Below are 19,077 nucleotides of genomic sequence, written 5' to 3' on the forward strand. Positions count from 1 at the left end.
CGACCCGTTATAACCGTTACAATGACTCGTAAAGTTCGGTTGCGTCAATATAATGAGACGGATATCTCGAGTTCCCTGCGCAGACTCCGATTTGTTCTCTCCTCAACTCCCCTCTCTTTCGTCGTTACTGTTGTGCCTTTGTTAGGGGTCGAAAGAAGCGGAAGGAGGAGCTCAAGGGAGAGATCGATGACGCTGCATGTGGGGATGGGACTCTGCAGGGTCCTGCTCTGGGCCGGAGCAGGTGATTCCTTCTTCCACTCCGATCTTGGGCGTTTCTCGATTCTTGTGTTGACCGATTTGATTGAATTGTTTTGGATTCCTAGGGTATACTGGCTCGGTCTTGCTGCGTAACGGCATGCTGTCTGATATCCTATCCGATCTTCAGGTTTGACTCTTATTTGATCTCGTGCTTGTTGTGATTTTCCTGAAATAGAATTCGATAGGAAACGCACCTGATTTGTGTGAGCTGGAAGATATTTGACTTTTAATTGATAGATTTGAGATCCTGAGATCGTTTTGTTCAATTGGTGAGCAGCAAATGGTCAAGGGGTTGGAGCAATCTGCAGAGAAAGCAGGTGTTGATCGGGAGCACGGTGACGCACTTGCTTCGCAGGTACTGGATTTTTGCTTGTTAGTGTAAACTCTATGTCCTAGTTAAATTGGCTGTAGGTAAATGCATCCGTGGCTGAAATAGAAATTTCTGCTTCTTGGTTACTGATTATATATCATTTTATCAATTTGTCAACCTTCGATTTTATGATTTTAGACGGTGCTTGTGAAATTAGTGGTTATTATATGTAGAATTTTTTTTTTATGAAAAGGATGTGCACTGCTTGAATTTCTGTTGATCATTCAAGAATTTTCACTTTTTTCTTTTGTATATTGAGTTCTCTCCTCTCACTTTGTAGCTCTCATTATTCTTGTCATTTGACAAAAATAATTTACTGTTGGGAGACTTTTAGATCAATTCTAAGCAATGCCATTCATACATGGAGAAAAAAAATGCCCTCTTAGTACGGTACTTTTGGAGTTCATATCCTCGACTCTTGTATCTTTGCTGATAATGTCACATGGCAATAAGGTGGTGTTTCATGACATTCAGGTGCGTCAGTTAGGCATGGAGGTCCGACAACTTGCTTCAGTGCGCCCAATAACTGTCCTGAATGGAAATTCTGGTTCAGCAGGTATTTTTAAATAGTATATATTTCAAGCGCAATTTAAAGCTGCATTTGATAGTTTAAAGTAAAAAGTCTACCAGAAATATGTTCCCTCCAGCCTCCATCTCACTAACTTCCTCTTTTTTGTCACTGATAATTTTTTGGTGCTGCAAGAAAGTTGTTTCGGATAGGATGTTGTTTAGAAATAAAAAAACTTCATACTCTCATGGAGTTGATAAGCAATCCATAAATGGATTGACATTTATCAACTGAAATTTACAGATTTTGGGCAGTCTAACATTCTCTTTGCTTGCAATTGATATTCTTGTGTAATCTTTTGTGCTCAACAATCTGACAATACATACAAAAGATAGTTGTCAGCTTTGTGTTAGGATGGTTTTGACTGATCCAACATCTTCTACCTCTAACAGGAAACATGTCATCTCTTGTAATTCCAGCTGCAACCCTTGGCGCATTAGGATATGGTTACATGTGGTGGAAAGTATGACATTCTAATTATATTTTACTAGTTTATACATGTTTGAGGATATCATCTATTCTTGATTAATGTAATCTTTAATTATTCCTTGTATAAGTATGCTGACAAGTTTATGCCTGTTTCTTAGTATGTTCTTCCTCTTAGTGTGTGTTTAATTAATTCTTGTTTATTTTGACGATGACATGTTTGAGGATATGCCTGTTTATTTTCCAGGGCATCTCCTTTTCTGATCTTATGTATGTTACAAAAAGTAACATGGCTAATGCAGTTGCAAGCATGACAAAACATCTGGAGAATGTTTCTTCTGCTCTTGCTGTAAGTATTAGATTTATAATCAGTACATTCCCCTTTTATATTTTTCTCATCCAAATTATAGTGATTGCATATCTTTGCTCAATTTGAATTAATCCTAAATAGCGAAAAAAATGTACTGACCTTTTCTTTTTCCTAAGAAAAAAAGAAAATATTACTAAAGGAGACTAGATATGAAGTACTGATCCTTTTATCGTCTTATTTAGATAGTTTCTATATATATACTTTTACTTCTATACCATGATCAAGATGGGGGATACTAAGGTACTAGTTTGTTAGCAAACATTTTCCTTATTTGTGGTGCATTAGGATCTTGGATTCTTTCCTTCCGTTGATTTCATGACATTTATTCAGTCTATATGCCAGATTCTTGGGTTGCTTCATTGTGCATGCTTGAATGCATGCATATGTGTATGCTTAGAGATGACTAAAATATAAGACAATTTCAATCTAAATAGCCTAAACATCTAGCTGAGCCCTGGAATACTACTATAGGCTTGGTAGAAGAGAACTGGTGGTTCTAATTGGTGGTTCTCTAGTTTTGAGGCATAAGATCTCATTGATATGGTGTTCAATATTGTTCTCCTTTACAAAAAGGTAACTCTTTCATGTACATGTGCACCAACAAATCTGCATGGCCTACTGTGGAAGATAGAAGACCTATTTCAGAAGGTTATATTTAGAGCAACTCATTTATCTTCTAAGTTCTACAGATGCACAAACTCCTAGTTATTTTAACATGAAGCTTTTACCTCTCTGGACCTGTGTGTTATCTTCTTAGTTGCCTATATTTAATCATCCTCAGCCTTTTCTTTGGCTTTTTCTAACATAAAAAGTCAATAGATGATAGTCGTTATTGGAGTACTGGTTATCTCAAATGCTTATTAAATGACAATTCTTTTATACACATAGTAGGCAGGAACTTTTAGCTGTTTAGTAGCACAGCATCACTGTTATATGCACTTCAAAAAACTTGGACATGAACAGAATTTTTGTTTTCTTTCTTGACAGCAAGCTAAGAGGCACCTAACACAACGAATTGAGAACTTGGATGGAAAATTGGATGAACAAAAAGAGATCTCTGGAGAAATAAAGAAGGAGGTATGTTGTTGTTTACTATTACTGTTTGCTTGTTGATTCTATTGACATAAAAAGAGGAAGCTTGAATGTCTTATTTAGTCTTTTGGATTAGTCTTGAATTTTAGAAAAAATTGTTTGTGCATGGGGTATTATACTATTATTATCAGTTCATTAGTTAATAAGTTCTTGAAAGTCTTCTAAATTGGTGTAATAAAGGCTGCTATCGATGCATCAGGACCAGAAAAAATATTTATTGTAACATGTGATTTTAACAAAGGTGCAGAGCGTTTAGATGGCCTCTAAATATTTTCTTGTTTTGGAAATTAGGTAATTGATGCTCGTGGAAAACTTGATGATATTGGCTTAGAATTGACTGCTCTCCAACAACTGGTTTGGGGCTTGGTGAGCATCTTTGTCATTTTTTATTGCATTTACTAACTCGAGTTGTGCAATTTTTAGTCTAATGATTCTGCCTTTTTTTGGGTACAGGATGGGAAGATGAGTGCAATTGAGGACAAGCAGGTGACTGAATTAGATAGTGATACACATATTTAATATTTCATATGTGAGAATATTAGCAATTCATTGAGTTGATGATAAATTTTAGTGAAAAGGATATTTGGATTTATCTTGCGTTTTGATCAGATAGAGGCTTGACATGATATTTCAAGCATGAATGAAACTGCTGGTCACTGGTCATATCATATTTCCACAATGTATACATAGAATTGATGATCTCCTGTATGTGAGTTCACAACATGATATGTTTCTGGTAATTTTGTGTTTAGTCCTGTCTATTGTTGCTGCTTAGTAGAACTTAATTTAGTGGGACATTTTTCTGACAATAAATAGGTCTCTTTTGGGATATCTCAATTGCATATGTTGGCTAAAACATAATTGGGTGATAAATAATCTATGTTAAAGAAAACTCCTTTAGTATTCATTAAAAAGATACAAGAACTTTTTTAGTCTGATGTAATCTCGACCGATGTTTAGAGATGGAAGACACTTTACAATACAAATACTGGTAAAGATTTACAATGCAGTAATTTCATTTGGATTTACTTGAGACATACATGGATCACTTTGGTGTATTTCTTTTAACATGAGGTTTAAGAAAGTTATTTCATTTAAGATGTAATGTACGTGGATTGTAAATTTGTGTCAATTTTAATCCATTTATGTGGCAAAACCACATGAATCATCTCTTTTTTGTATGAGGTCCTTTTAGAAACTTATTGAGTCAGATCTCCCAGTTTGTTTCATTGCATTTGTCAGAAGTGCTGGCTGCATGATGACAACCATTTAAACAGCAAATTGTCATATTTTGAAAGGATTGAATCAAGCAAAAAGAACAAGCATCATTTATTTATAACCATTTTCTAAAAATGCTTATTTCTAAAAATTGTTTTGAATAATTGTGAACTTCTAGTTATGTTCACTTTCAGTGAATTTATCCAACTTGAAGGTATTTAATTGCCCCCATATTCCATAGAAATCAAATTGCTATCCATTGCGGCTCTGTTACATGTGGGTCCTATGCAGAGACATTATTGAAGAAAATTTTGCATTCTCATGAGTGTCTTGATAGAAATTGTTGCACTTCATTTCCCAGTTCAAAAGCTTTTCATGATGTAGGCTACTAATACCAGAAAAATATGCTTTGCTTTACTCATTTGTGGTCTAAATCTGGGCAAAATTAACATGATTTATTACTCAAGAATTGAGTTATTATTATTCTTATCCAGTGTTTGTGACATATGAGGTAATTTTAGTAGAAAGATTTGGAGCCTTTCCGATCTTTGGTACTTTTACTTGGTTTCATGCTTTAGGGATCTTTTCTTCCTAATCCTATTCAATCAGAAACATTAACACTCTATTTCTATTCAATTAGAAACTTAACTATGTCAATATATATTATGCCATACTGACAATTAGTGATTTTTTTTGTATTCATCTTTCACAATTACTAACTGCATACAGTTTAAGCCTTTAACCCATCTTCATTTTTGTCTGTTTCTCTATTAATACTGACATATGGTGATTACAGAATTTTGCATGTGCTGGTGTGATGTACCTCTGCCAGTTTGTTGGGGGCAAGGGCGGCAAAATGCCTGATTATCTGTTGGTAAGACTTGGATACTTTTCCAGCTACTATTTCTTAGTTCTGATATCTTTTCCTCATGTCATTTATCTCTCTCTATACTCAGCATATGCAGACAAAGTAAATTTTTTCTTCTTTTACATATAAATTGTTCCTAGTTCCTTTCAGTTCATCATTTAGACATTAATAATTATATATGGATGTATATCTTAATATATACATATTTACATAGGTATTACATATCAAAACTAACCGCTTATTAAAGAGAAAGAAACTTGAGCATCGACACTCTTTTGATCCTGGTTATTGGTTAGACTATGGAAGTTCCAATTCTACTTGTAATACTTGGTAGTCAAGAATATCCTCAGATTCCCAAGCTGCCCTTCTCCTTTCTACCAATCATATCTCACATTTGAGGGAGTTGGGGTGCTCAAGAATCCATAAGGGCTGGGCTGCCAAGCATCGCTTGTCTGGCATCTATTACAAGCTGGACTGAGGCTGCCACCTCTTCTCCTATGTTTCAACTTTGGTTAGAAGAAGGGTACCAGACTTAGTTGATCCTCCATGTCCTTGGGATTATCCAAAGCCTTTCAAGTTGATGCTATGTGCTGTATTCTTGCTGTAAATATGAAAAAATCCTCTCCTTGTTGATGCAGGAGTCCAGTTGGCCTTTTAGTTCTTGAAGTAAACTCTCATTGTCTGTCCACGTCATCTCCTGGTCAAGATAGGTCCGAAGATGGCTATCACATTGCTATCCAAGGGTCCGCAGGTGGCTAATGTCCATATTGTTATTGGTAGAAAAGTATGGCCCTCTTCTCATGGGCAGCCAGGGGCAAAGAGAAGCCAACTGTGGGTACTGGGTCCAAATTTGCAATATAATGTACAAAGCAACCACCTCTTGGCTCTATGACTTGTTGATACAGTCTTGTTGATCTAGAAGCTGCATTTGGAAGTCCCACAAGCAAACTACATAAGATCTGATTAGTAGAAAGCAGAACAGAACAGACTAATCTGATTAGATCTGATTAAAGAGGCCTTTTGTTATGCTCAACGATTGAATCAGATTAAAGAACGAAAATGAACTAGGTACAGAAGGGATGCAGAACTAAGGAAGAAAGTAGAACAGAACAGACTAATAAGAAAAAAACGTCGTGACCTGGAGTGATATAGAAGTCTGACCGTCAGTGACCCAATGATTCCCCCATGTAAAAACAAAATCTTTCTTTATACTTCCTAGTAAATCTCCAATCTTTCTCAATTCTAAAGACCTTTCCTCCACTCAAAAGCTGAAGAAAAAGGAAAGAATAGATAGGAGAAAGTTTTTTCTCTTTTTTTAAGAGATAGGCAAAACCATAAAAGGACGATAAATATCATGTTTAACTCTGAATTGATGGTTATTGTGGCCTCTCTGAAAAATATGTTGATGTTGGTCTGCAGTTTCCATGCTTCAGTGGAAACAGAATGTTTTAACTGAAGGTAACTGGAGAAAATTACTATGTTTAGGTGAATGGAGGTAATTTGCAATCCTGGCCATCCTTAGTACTGATCATGTTTTAACTCTATCCTTTGGTTAGCTTTAATTGATAGATTCATCTATCATTCACAGCATGTAATAACAGGCTAATCATTTTGCTTTCTCTTCATTCATCTTTGTCTCTCCATCCATGTCAGGTCATTCCATTATTAACTTATTTTCATTTTTTTTCACTTAGCCACAAATTCTTTCCGCATTGTCATCTGCAAGTTTTAGCAAAATCTTTCTGTTCCCTGGTTAATGATTATTTCTTTGAATACTACAGGATGGTCCCAAGAATGCTGCAAAACATGGTTTTCTGGGATCTGGGGAGGCTAGAAGTTTGAAGGTTTCACTTTTTTTAGCTACTTATAACTCTGTTACAGTTCATAAGCTCTGTTGAGTTCTTTATGCTTGTTATCTTTCCATGACTTGCACATTTTGCACCATTGACATCGCTTTTAAAATATATAGGTTGATTTATAGAATCAAGAGCTTTAACATAGCAGTTGAAGAGCATGGTCATTTCTGTAATTGATTTTGTGCATTAAATATCCAAATTCAATGGCTTAAAACTATTAAAATATATTGCATTCCAGGGTTTGCAGCACATAGCAGAGGCTATAGAATCTGGAAATTTTGACAACCGTAGAACCGAGGCAATCTTGCAGAATGATGTTGACACATTGGACAATTTGAAGAGCTTGTCCAGGTTTGAACTGACTCTGTTATCATGTTGAAAACATTTATTTGGTATGAGGGGTGGGCAAATAATGCTTGGACTGCCTTGCAAACATGAACATTGGCACCATATCTTTATTTACAATTTTGTTGTATCTGATGTTTATTATCTTATAATCGAACATTTATTGTTATAGATTCAAAATGTGAATTTTCTTTTACTCACAGAACTACTTCTCTCAAGTGCTGAGGTGATGTTCATGGAGAAATACTTGATGGCATTGTATTCATTCATTTCTTATGATTTTAGGAGAAAGGATTGAGAAATTACCTTTGGAGAACACCTCTTTTTGTACACTTTCCATGGCTCGTGGAGGAATGGGAAGTATGTCATCTATTTCTCAGAAATGTAATTCTGTATATTTATATTCTCGGTTGTTATTGCAAGAAGTTGCCTTAGTTAACATTTGAAATTTTCAAATGACCTAAGCACAGCTGCTTTGCCTCTTGAATAAAAAAAAGCAAACTAGCCGTGGAATGTTTTCTTTATTCTTTTGGATCCATTAATCATAGAAATATCTTATATTACCACTCTTTCCCAGACTAGCGAATGATTTATCTTGTTTGCCCAACATGACACTCATTTAATTTTGTCTTGTTTGTCAAAGTGTATGTCTGCAGTGATGTCCGTTGGTTGGTTGGTTGGAGAGTTGAGGGCAAAGGTGTAATAAAAGATGAAATATTGTCTCTTCCAGAGGTTTTTTATATTATTTAAATTTATTTTTATTCATTCAACGTTCAATGTGTTCTCATGTAGATTCCAACAGGACATGCTAACTAAACCATTAGTGATGGATTTAGCAATACTAGAGGTGAGCTTCGTGTGGGCTTTTAGCAATGTTTTATGGAGGGTTAGCAACCATGGGCTTCAGTTGCAAAGATAAAAAGGGGTTCGAAAGCCCATCAACCTGATTAAGTAGCAAGCGTTTGTAAAAGCTTATTTTCTTGATTCATTTGGCAAACTCCATCAACGGCTGTTGGCTTCATGCTTTGTTCCTCTCCCATACATTCATAATGACTTTTTATCTTTAGCGATACAAATTTTGATTTTCTAAACAACAAGGGAGTAATTTATTAAAGTCCGTCTTTATTATTTTCTTTTCTCTAAGCGCCTATATTATTTTTGAAGGTTGTTCTTAATGAGATAAATAGTTGACATTTGAGCCTCTCAAGCATTCTAATGTAGCATGCATGGTTTGATGAGGCATGGCAAAATAAAAATATCTTTTAATGACAATAAAAGTTAAAAAAAAAAAAAAAAGAACTGAAGAATTCGGGAGTCACGATGCCTCCTCACCCACCTCGCTCTGGAACCGCCTCCGCTCATCCTCTTTAAAAATCGTGAAACTGAACGCATACGACTTCCAACCGTTGAGCGGCGTCGATCTGCTTCTCTCTCTCTCCTCTTTAGGGCGCCTCCTCGACCAGCCTTTGGTGCTGCGGTCGATTAGAGCTCTCGCGATGGCCGATCGGCCTCCCAAGCTGGCCGGCCACGGCGGCCAAAGAACCCTGGCCGACATCGACGCCGACTCCCTCGCCCACTGCTTTGGCTTTTTGGGCATCCGCGACGTTGCAAACCTCGCCATGACCTGCAAGCCTCTCTGCCGCGTCGCCTGCTCTGACTCCGTCTGGAATCGCCTCTTCAGGTACCTCCGCCGCCTCTCTCCTCTTTTTGCCTTTTTGTAATTCTTTCGCCGAATTATCGTGAAATCCCGAAAGCCATGTAGTTTTGTTGGTTTTTGGCATTCCGTTGATCTGATTTAATTGGTTCTTTCGGTTATTTCTCATAAATTGAGGTTCGAACTGTGAAAGATCAGAGATTTTGTAGGAAGCCCAAAACTAGATTTTGTTTTAGCAAAAACATGGTTAGGTTATAGTGCTCTGTATCGTTGGAAGAGGAAGTATTATAGAATCTTCCTGAACTCTAATCATAAGTGATTTAGTTAGTCCATAAGGGTGACTGGGATGTTGCGAAGGGAAATAAAGTTGGAACATTGAAGATTATCCCTGCTTTTCAACTAATAATTTAAAGAATTAGCATGTGAGTGCTCTCTAATAAGCGTTGGTCGCGTTAAGGTTGGGGCTTAGGAGACATCTAGAAAATAATATCCATGTGCTGCAGATCAGTGACATTAAAAAAAAACACTTTATATTTTCATTATGAACACTGTTATTGTGGTTGGGCTGTCGGAGTTTGTGTGGAAGTAGGTCTAGCAGCAGTGTGGTTGAGTTCATTTAAAGCTTTTTTGATGTTTCAGGCAGTTTCAGTTATCATGTTTTTCCAGTTTGCATCATTAATGGAAAGAAGCAGAGAGGATAAGTGAAGTTTGATTCATATTCATTATCCTATATCCTATGTAGCAGGAGTATATGTATATATATTGGTTCCAATTTCATACATTTGGGAATGATGGTTTTGCTATTAAAGATGTGGTGGTCCAAAAAGGCAATCACAACAAAACAGAGATGTCCAACCTAGGACCTGTAATGTTTTAGAATTTTGAAATGTTCTAATTAACTAAAATAGTCCAGGAGTTATGGCCTAGGAAGAAACAAGGCGCATAATATTTTTACACATGGACTTGCCAAAGTAAGGGATAGAAAGAGTAAGGAACTTAAAGTAACATTAAATCTGCAAAGGTGCAATTCAAACGATTCTTTAAAGATATTATATATGTATATATATATATATATATATATACATATATATACATACATATATACATACATATATATATACATACATATATACATACATATATATATACATACATATATACATACATATATATATATGTATGTATGTATGTATGTATGTATATGTACATGTACATATACATATACTGATATACATATATACATATGAGAGGTGCTTTCACAGGAATAGGGGTATCTTGGCTATGTAGTTTGCTTAGGTGTGATTGGCTGCTTAGATAATTTCACAGGAATCTTTTTCTTTTCAATTGGAATATATATTTTTCACCATATGTTTGATCAGAAACTAAAAGGAAAAAAACTACTTCCTAGTTTTTCAAGAAGAAATGACTTTTCATTTTTTTTCCCATCTTGGAAACTGAAAATATATTCAAAACTCTCCATGCTATGACTTCTTATCTTTCCAGAAATTGAGTAAATTATACTTTTTCTTGTATTTTAAGCACAAGAAAAAGAAGGGGAAGTGATGGTCTTTTCCTATTCCTGAAATTCCAACAACCTCAATTTATTTTTCATAAAAGAAGATTGGAGTGCTAGTTCTTCATCTTCCCTATATTTCATTTGCATTTCATTTTTTAATCCTACCTTGTCAACACTAATGTATTTACTCCTTCCATCACTTGCTTCTTATTCTTGTACATGAATCTGTTGAGAAACTGTAGCCATAGTCAATGCATCTTCTGAAATGCATGTTTATGTATGTGGCTGGTGCCTGGTTTTCTTGCATATCACAAATGCTGATCTCTTCTTTTTTTCCTCAATAAGTGCACAAATGATAGTATGGAATGCTTTCATGTGGCCATCTTGTCAAGAAGGTTATGATCATCTTGTGAATGGTTACTCATGTTGTTTGCCATGCATGGGCTTTCCATCTCAAGTTGTTTAATTCAATATTTTTAGGGAGCAGTGGCCACATCTTTCTGTATCGTCTGGTGCTCCTGGAGTCAGAGAACAATATTTGGCTAGGCATATGGCACTACATCAACTGAAATATGATGATCCATCAGAAATTTATTTCAACACCACATACTCCACACCAGCAAGCCACATATTGCTGGACAGAAATGCCATCCTTCTTGCACAGGTAAGGTAATACATTGATGTATTGATATTCTGTATTCATTTTCAACACTAATATTTGTCTTAGTTTCAAAGTACCAAGAAAGATTTATCATCATTTGGCAGGATATGTGGATATGAAAAGACATTTGAAAGAAGTTGGATTATTTACTTGGTTGTTTTAGTTTTTCAAATTAATGCAACTTAATTTAAGCTTATTTATTATTTTCTTTGATGTAGTAAATGGTAACTGTTTGCACTCTCAGATGTTGGTAGCACACCTTTTTGCCAGGTATAGCTAGGATTGATGTGATTTTTGGTGGGTGCCAGTGATATAAAAGACAAACAATAAAGTAAAGATAAAAAGATGGTCCTTTTTTTTGCTGACGTAGGGAAAGTGATAATAAGTGCTTTTACTAACCTTTTGAAGTGGTTAGTGGTTTCACTTTTTTATTGGGATTGTAGACTGGATTGAGGTGGTGGCATCGAGGGAGCTGTCGAGGGGAATGGAAAATGTGGTTTTGGGGCCAGGGTTATGTCACTACGCCTGAGAATTTCTGGGGCATACACATTAAAGATATAAATTTTATGAAGTTCTTGCAAATATAATATGTTTGTAGTAAATGGTAAGTGTTTGCACTCTCAGATGTTGGTAGCACACGTTTTTGCCAGGTATAGCTAGGATTGATGTGATTTTTGGTGGGTGTGAGTGATATAAAATACAAACAATAAAGTAAAGATAAAAAGATGGTCCTTTCTTTTTGCTGACGTAGGGGAAGTGATAATAAGTGCTTTTACTAACCTTTTGAAGTGGTTAGTGGTTTCACTTTTTTATTGGGATTGTAGACTGGATTGAGGCGGTGGCATCGAGGGAGCTGTCGAGGGGAATGGAAAATGTGGTTTGGAGACCAGGGTTATGTCAGTACGCCTGAGAATTTCTGGGGCATACACATTAAAGATATAAATTTTATGAAGTTCTTGCAAATATAATATGTTTGTGCTTGAGCATATATGGTTATTGATAGCAAGGATTCAGGCCTATTGCCCCATAACTTCACTTGATTATGTGGGTATGTGACCTGAAATTTGAAGTTCTGGGTTCCAGACCAGCTGTAGTACCTCAAATTGTTGATTTGAGTTTAATATGTGGTGTTTGGTTTTGGGCTTTTAGGCCTTTGATAGTTCGAAGATTTGCAGCTCCCTTGCTGCCTTGTGCACCTCAGGACCTCGTGTGCACCATCACTGGTCTGAAGGGAGGCCTGAGGAGAATGAGTGGGAGTTGTTAAGTATCTTGATCAGATGTCAATTCTGTGAGGTTCTTTCTATCACTGTCCTGCGCATATTGACAACACTTTACGTCGGGTAGAGGCTTTCACAAGGTAGGGTTTCAAATACCAGTAGGATTGATATGTATCTACCGGTACTTACAAGTCTGATCAAGTATGAGTACCAGCCTATATGTTCTGATATTGGTCGAAATATAATTCTTATATTATTTTAAAAAAAAATCAATTAGTATAGTTTGGTATCTCCTAGTATACCATGCTTGTCTGACCAGTTCCCTAACTAGGATCAAACAGGTATTTTTAAACCTTGCCATACATTTTTGGAACCATGATTTGCTAGTGCAAATTCAACTCTTTTGTCTGATTTAGCACAGTGAAAATTCTTCTTAAAATTAATTAAAATTTATTTTTTTGCTACTCAGGGTTCTAGCATACAAAGGTTTCAAGTTAATTCATCTGAAATTCAAGACCAAGAATTATGGACAGCTCATGGTGCAAGGATTACATGTATGAGGTGAGTTTAGTAGTGGAAACTAGCTGAATCACCTATAGCTTCCGGTTTCCATTGCTCAATTGAAATTCTACTCAAAATTCTTGCCTCTTGATTTTTTTTTCTTTTTATTTGTCTGAAGTCTTGAAATTATTAATTGTTTATTGTTCGTCGTTAGCTGCATGGTTTTGCATGCTAGTTTGCTTCCTTGTGCCTGCCATTAGTCAATCACCTGTAAGCAGACAAATGTGAAGACACCTTTGTCTATGTATGCGAGATGTTATTCCTTTTTTTTTATGCTTGCAGATTGTTTCCTATAGAAGAGACATCCTTGTTCCGAAATGTTATGCAATATGAGGATAATGTTTTAGTCACTTCAAGCTCTGATCGCACAATTCGTCTGTGGTGGAAGGTGTTTTCTAGTAACACTGAAAGTCCTCATGAAGCTCTCTTTTCTTCTTATTTACGTTAATTTTGTATTCTGTAGGTGCTCATTTCTTCTTTAACCAAGTCAGCTGATTTCTTCCTTTTTCTCTTATATGCATTTCATTTTAGCAAATATTGTGTGGAAAAAGATTCCAGGATATTATAATTCTGTCATTTGACACCGACTTTACCTCATCTGAGACATTCAATTGCTTTTGTATTGTCGTTCTCTGTTTGTCTTTGTGATCATTAACCCCCAGATGCAACTTTTTGCCAATATAACATGATTGTGAATGGCTAGGAGTTCATTCTTATCATGAATATTCTTTCTTTAGCTCTTCATGTAACATCATCAATGCAATTTAATTATGATCATTACATTTTCTAGTACTGCATGGCATTAACAACTTTTCCCTTGCATTTTAAGGCTTTATTCAAGAGTGTCTTGTCTGTACATTGATGGCATAGTGATACTCCAGACTTCCATGTACAAAAAGTGAATGATATCTGAATGGCAGACTGCTTTAGTTATATTCATTGCTGTCATTGGTTATTATTCAAGACTGCCCTGTCTGTGCAGTGATTTAACATGGATACTGAATGCTTTCATGTTTAATGAATAATGAGTAAATAGCAATGAAATGGTGTATACACTTGGCCAGGATATTTTTTTTGTCTACTCATCTTTAACTTTTCATCAATGCCCTGTCTCTCGTTGACTTTTGGATAAGTATCAGATATTTTACTCAATTCTCATGATTTAGATTTTGTTTATATTTAGTAGTAACATACTGAAAAAGTACCTTACTAAACAAATTGTTGATTACACACCATTTTATTGAGCAGTGAAGAAGGATCAGATAGTAGAATAACATTCACATATGAAGGTGCTGTAAGTTACTAAATTCTAGAATTACAAATGTAAGCCATTACAACTGAAGGCTGAAACTGTTGCAATTGATAGAGCAATATTCTTTCATCATTTTCCTGCTGCATGAATTGTGTGTATTAACATTTGTAAACTTATTATTAACTTTTTAAGTACATTTGGTTGTGTTCCTCCAAGGACAAACCTAAATTAAAAAATATATGTTTATGCTGCACATTCATATTTTTAATGCAGGGTCGATCACAACGTTGTTTTAGAGGCCATAATGGACCAGTTACTACCCTGGCTGATACATTGCTTGGGAATAGTGGTTCTAAGGTTCTTGCGAGTGGTGGGGAAGATTGCACTGTTCGCCTTTGGTCTGTTGGTGCAAGTGGCAAGCAACATCCTTTACTAACATATCATGGTCATGAGAAACCTTTGTCATTTGTGACAGTTGCTAGGTATGAACATCCTTTGCACATCTCTTTTTTTTTTACATATTTTGTTATAATGGCATTGAAAGAAAATAGAGTTATTAACTATTGTGATTGTTGCACTAAGGAATTTAGACCTTTTATTAGTAGAAATGGAATATATGGCTCCAGTTAATTGAGAATGCTAAATTGTTTCAATTCTCACTGTTGGGATATTGTGAATAGAGATTCAGTATTTTGCAATGAAACAACATTAGAAACACTGCAGAATATTTTTTAATGGGGACAAACATCTTAATACAGATATAAATAAATTCAATAAACTCAAGTTGTTTTTTTCTTGTTCAATGTCTGATAGATGATTTAGCTGGTAAATTTGCTATTGGTTTGATAACAATAATAGTAGTTGTTTTAGTAAGTCCAGGATACATTTGTATTCACAACCCAAAATTATTTAATAGTATATATCCTGATGTAGAACATTTTTTCTGTAAGGTTTATATTTACTTAATGACAGGATCTTGTACTTTGTGTAACTAGATACTAACATCTGCAATTCTGTACCCATACATTACCGTTTGTTTTTACATGTTGATGTTCATGTAGATAAGAATTGTCTTTTCATGCTTGGGGTTGTTACTTGGTTTACTTCTAGTATGATCTTTAATAGAAAATTATGTTCGTCTTGCAGGCATAGAACCTCTCTCCTGGTTAGCATCTCTAGAGATTCAAGAGTATGTAAATATCATTATAAATTTACATATATATATTTTTTTTCATTTTTTTGGCCGATTAATATTTTTTTCATTTTGATGAATACTTCTGTTTGCTAAAGTTGTTGGCTGTAATAAATGTAACTAAGGAGATAAAAATTAAAGAAGTAATACTGGAGTTTTGTTGAATGTGAACTTTAGATAAATTGGAGGTTGATCACTTTGCATAGGGAATCAAATCATTCATCTTGAGATTGACTTCTGTTAAACAAAAGAGGTAGTGCATACTTGATTTAGACCAACATCAACTTAATGTGTGGATAGGTCGAGTCTATAAATTCTTCTATTCTTCAGGAGAACTTGGCTTATGTAGAGATGTTGCTATATGTAGATATGGGAGTTCAATATAATTATATTTAGTTTAGATTTTGAGGATTAGGTGGTCTGTATGTTGATTCTATTTAGTAAAAAGTAACATATTTGTCTTGCAATGTTACACTAATTCTATACGTATATAGTTTCGAGTTTCAACATTTGGCTAGGTGAGATTACAGAAGTCTTGACTAGCTGTTCTGAAGTACAATTTCTCATTTCTATTTATAGGTCAGAGTTTGGGACACATCTGCATCATCATCCTCCTCTAGTTTGTCATCATGTGTTGGGATGACATCAGTTTCTGGCTCACCTGTTGCTTTGAAATGTTATGATACACTTTGCTATGTTGCTGCTGGTGCATCAGTTACAGCAATCGATTTGAGAACAATGCGAAAAGCTTTCACTGTGGCGCTTCATGGTCCTAAATTGTACTCTTTTGAGATGCTGCCTTCTAAATGGCTAATATGTTCTGGTGGACAAGACAAGTAAGTAGAAACTGTGCTGCTCTCTTTAGTGTCTGTGTGTTGTGGTTGCAGCCATCAAGTTTGTGAATGCAGGGAATGTGAGAACGAGATCTGAATAGTTCAGAAAGTTGATATGAGTAATAAAGTAAAAAAAATAGAAGCAATAAAGGATTGGATAACAGGAAAACAACCATGTATGCTAAAAGACTAATATTTAATGAATATATTTTCTTGTAGAGATTTCAACTAAAAAACTATGTTATGCATTTAAAAGTTTACATTATTTAACGAAGTATACTTATATTTGAACTTTTTTCTCAGTAGTAGGGAGTGTTTGGCTAGCTATAGCATCAGGCAAATGGTGAAGCTGGGATTTATTTCTCTTTTTATTTCCTAGTCTTCTTGGTTTTTTTCCTCCTCATATAAAAAAGTTAATAGACATTTCACGTTGGAGGTTTTGCAAAGGGGATTGAAGGGCAAGAAAATTAGATGGTAGCATCAAGAAAGAGAGGGTTGTCATAAACGTTGATTGTCTTAGTCATGAAAATTCATTTTAATAGTTACAATTATGGGCTGGATTGGTCATAGATATAACAACTGAAAAACCTAAATATGTTGAACTCCAGTATGCATGCATTTCTAAAATCATTTTGATCAATATGAAGGGTCTATTCTAGTTGAAAGGACCTAAAGCATAGTTTAATGCATGCTATTCATGCTTTCTTAAATTCATGGGACATGCAATTGGGTTGTCAAATTGTGTATTCCTATAGCAAGTTTAATTTCTTTGGTGTTTCTTTCTGGATGGAATATGTGATACAATTTATGCCGTTTTAGTGGTTAAGCGTGAAGGATGTGTGTGTTTTCATGCTCCAGGGCCTTGTTATGGGACATCAGAAAAAATCAAGAAAACCCAGAGCCAGTGGCCGAGTTGGAACTAAACCATAACAGAGTGACATTTCTGCACATGGATCCTTACAAAGTTGTCGCAGGGGGTCCATTCGGATACAAAGTCAATGTTTGGGAAACTAGTACAGGCTGCCTCGCAAATTCCCTGGACTGTCGTGTACCGGGTGAAACCGAGGAACTAGCTGGCCTGTCAGCTATGGCTGTGGACAGATGCCGGATCGTTACAGGGGGTTATTTTGGAGTGCCAGGATTTGTGTATTACAGAGACTTCTTTAACTGTTATGTTCCTTCATCCCTTGTAGATGACAACTATGGTTCTAAGTTTTGGGAATCTGATCTGCCAGGTGTGTGACCAAAAAGCTTGCTTGCTGAGTGTTGTGCTGTAGATTCTGGTCTTTCAACATTTCTTCTCAAGTTATTAGCAGAACTAATTCCCATCTTTGAGTTTAAAAGTGGTTTGATGGGAGTCAGCTGTTTGTCTTCTTCTTTGTTGTGGTCTGAGGCATCCATTTCTTTCTTGTACAAGTGAATTATTTGTCTAAAACAACAAAGCATACATGACACTTGTGATGGTCTATTATTGTCCAACAGGCTAAGCTAAACTTTAGAGGTCAATAGATTGAAGAGACCTCACAAGAAAACTGGATGATCACAATGCCTGATGGAGGGTCAACAAATGTCAGATGTGATTCATGATTTAGGGAGCAGAAAAAAATGTGATGGTTGAAAGGGTTTTAACATGAATCTTTAGGAGAAGATCAACATTCAAGCAAAGAAACAAACAGCTAAGCTTATGAAGCTGCAGTTTTCTAAATCTGTTAACACACTTCTATGAATGCAGGAGAGAATGTTCTCCGATGCAGTTTAATCAGGCAGCCGTCATTCAGGTGATCAGACCTTAAAAAGTCAACTGTGGGAGCCATTGAAAAGATCTCGGCACTCAACAAAACAAAGTCAATGGTTACAGCAACCGTTGAGCCTTGCAACGAGTTCAAGTCGGCAGAAGAAGAAGAAGAGGAAGGAAGAAAAAAAAAGAACACCAGTAGAAAGAAGCAAAGGCAGAGACACTGAGAAGTACTACGAAGAAGAAGGCCTGTCTGTTCGATTGAACTGTGGGTATGATGTATGAAACTTGAGCCATGAGAACGAACTGATGCATGCAGCAGCCACGAGTGAAGAAAGCCAGAGTTTGAGTGAGAACACGATGCAATGCCCCAACAGTTCGCTCTGTCGTGCATTGCATTTGGCGTATAGGATCAAGTTCTATTGGGGCTTCTGCTCGATGGCTGCCGGTGGAGGAAGTATATGGGCAGAAGAAGATTGCGAAGGGAAATCCATGCCCGCTAGCATACTATCGTTGCACTATTGCGGAAGGACGCCCGGTGAGGAAGCAGCTATCCTCCACTTCTCTTTTCATCTCGTATGTATAATAAATATTCAGATTGATCTTTTTTGTTTAATCGTGATTTTATCTTTATTTAGTCAAGTCGTAGTTTGATCTTAGTCAACATTATTTTTCTTAATTTTGAATCATTCTGATCAAAATTTTATTCATCTGAATTAGAAACTAATATAACTAAGAAACTTTGGACTTTTTTTTTTCTATTATATGACATTTTCTCAATTCCCCAACCAAGTGGAGGATCATATCAGTGAAGTGGGGAGAGCACTTCGACTCAGTTGCATTAGGGAATGGCTGTGCCTCGAGCTACTCGAACAGGGCAACAAGCACAAGCTCCAACACTAGCATTTCCAAGTGCTGATGCTCCTGTGGATCATATACTATGGAGAACACATCAGATAGGGAACACTACTTTTCTTTGGTTGAAGCTCTAATTTTTGGGAATTCTGGAAATAGCAGTTCAGCGGATACCTCCATGGTTGATATAGTTGGAGCATAATACAGTAGCTGTTCCTGTGTTTAAGAGT

The 19,077-nt window shown here is 35.9% G+C and overlaps 2 protein-coding genes across 3 annotated transcripts; both read left to right on the plus strand.

The window, feature by feature from the left end:
• Window positions 1-71: 71 nt before the first annotated feature.
• Window positions 72-7,895, plus strand: LOC103969381 (uncharacterized). Of its 2 annotated transcripts, none has more exons than XM_009382888.3 (13): window positions 72-241; window positions 324-385; window positions 536-613; window positions 1,103-1,184; window positions 1,589-1,659; window positions 1,870-1,971; window positions 2,980-3,069; window positions 3,376-3,450; window positions 3,538-3,570; window positions 5,099-5,176; window positions 6,952-7,014; window positions 7,265-7,377; window positions 7,575-7,895. In XM_009382888.3, exons 1-13 carry the CDS (start codon window positions 187-189, stop codon window positions 7,594-7,596), a joined length of 924 nt encoding a protein of 307 aa, XP_009381163.2. In that variant the 5' UTR covers window positions 72-186; the 3' UTR covers window positions 7,597-7,895. The 2 variants fall into 2 exon arrangements, with proteins under 2 accessions (XP_009381163.2, XP_064986203.1); XM_065130131.1 differs by having other exon boundaries at window positions 7,657-7,895.
• Window positions 7,896-8,751: 856 nt separating this feature from the next.
• LOC135625391 (uncharacterized) lies at window positions 8,752-17,618 on the plus strand. The gene is made up of 8 exons (XM_065130133.1): window positions 8,752-9,052; window positions 11,022-11,205; window positions 12,889-12,980; window positions 13,263-13,368; window positions 14,506-14,714; window positions 15,379-15,421; window positions 16,004-16,260; window positions 17,116-17,618. The coding sequence occupies exons 1-8, from the start codon at window positions 8,868-8,870 to the stop codon at window positions 17,498-17,500; spliced, it is 1,461 nt and encodes a 486-aa protein (XP_064986205.1). The 5' UTR covers window positions 8,752-8,867; the 3' UTR covers window positions 17,501-17,618.
• Window positions 17,619-19,077: the final 1,459 nt, after the last annotated feature.

This window comes from Musa acuminata, chromosome BXJ2-10, assembly GCF_036884655.1.
Source record: "Musa acuminata AAA Group cultivar baxijiao chromosome BXJ2-10, Cavendish_Baxijiao_AAA, whole genome shotgun sequence".
Taxonomy (NCBI): Eukaryota; Viridiplantae; Streptophyta; class Magnoliopsida; order Zingiberales; family Musaceae; genus Musa; species Musa acuminata.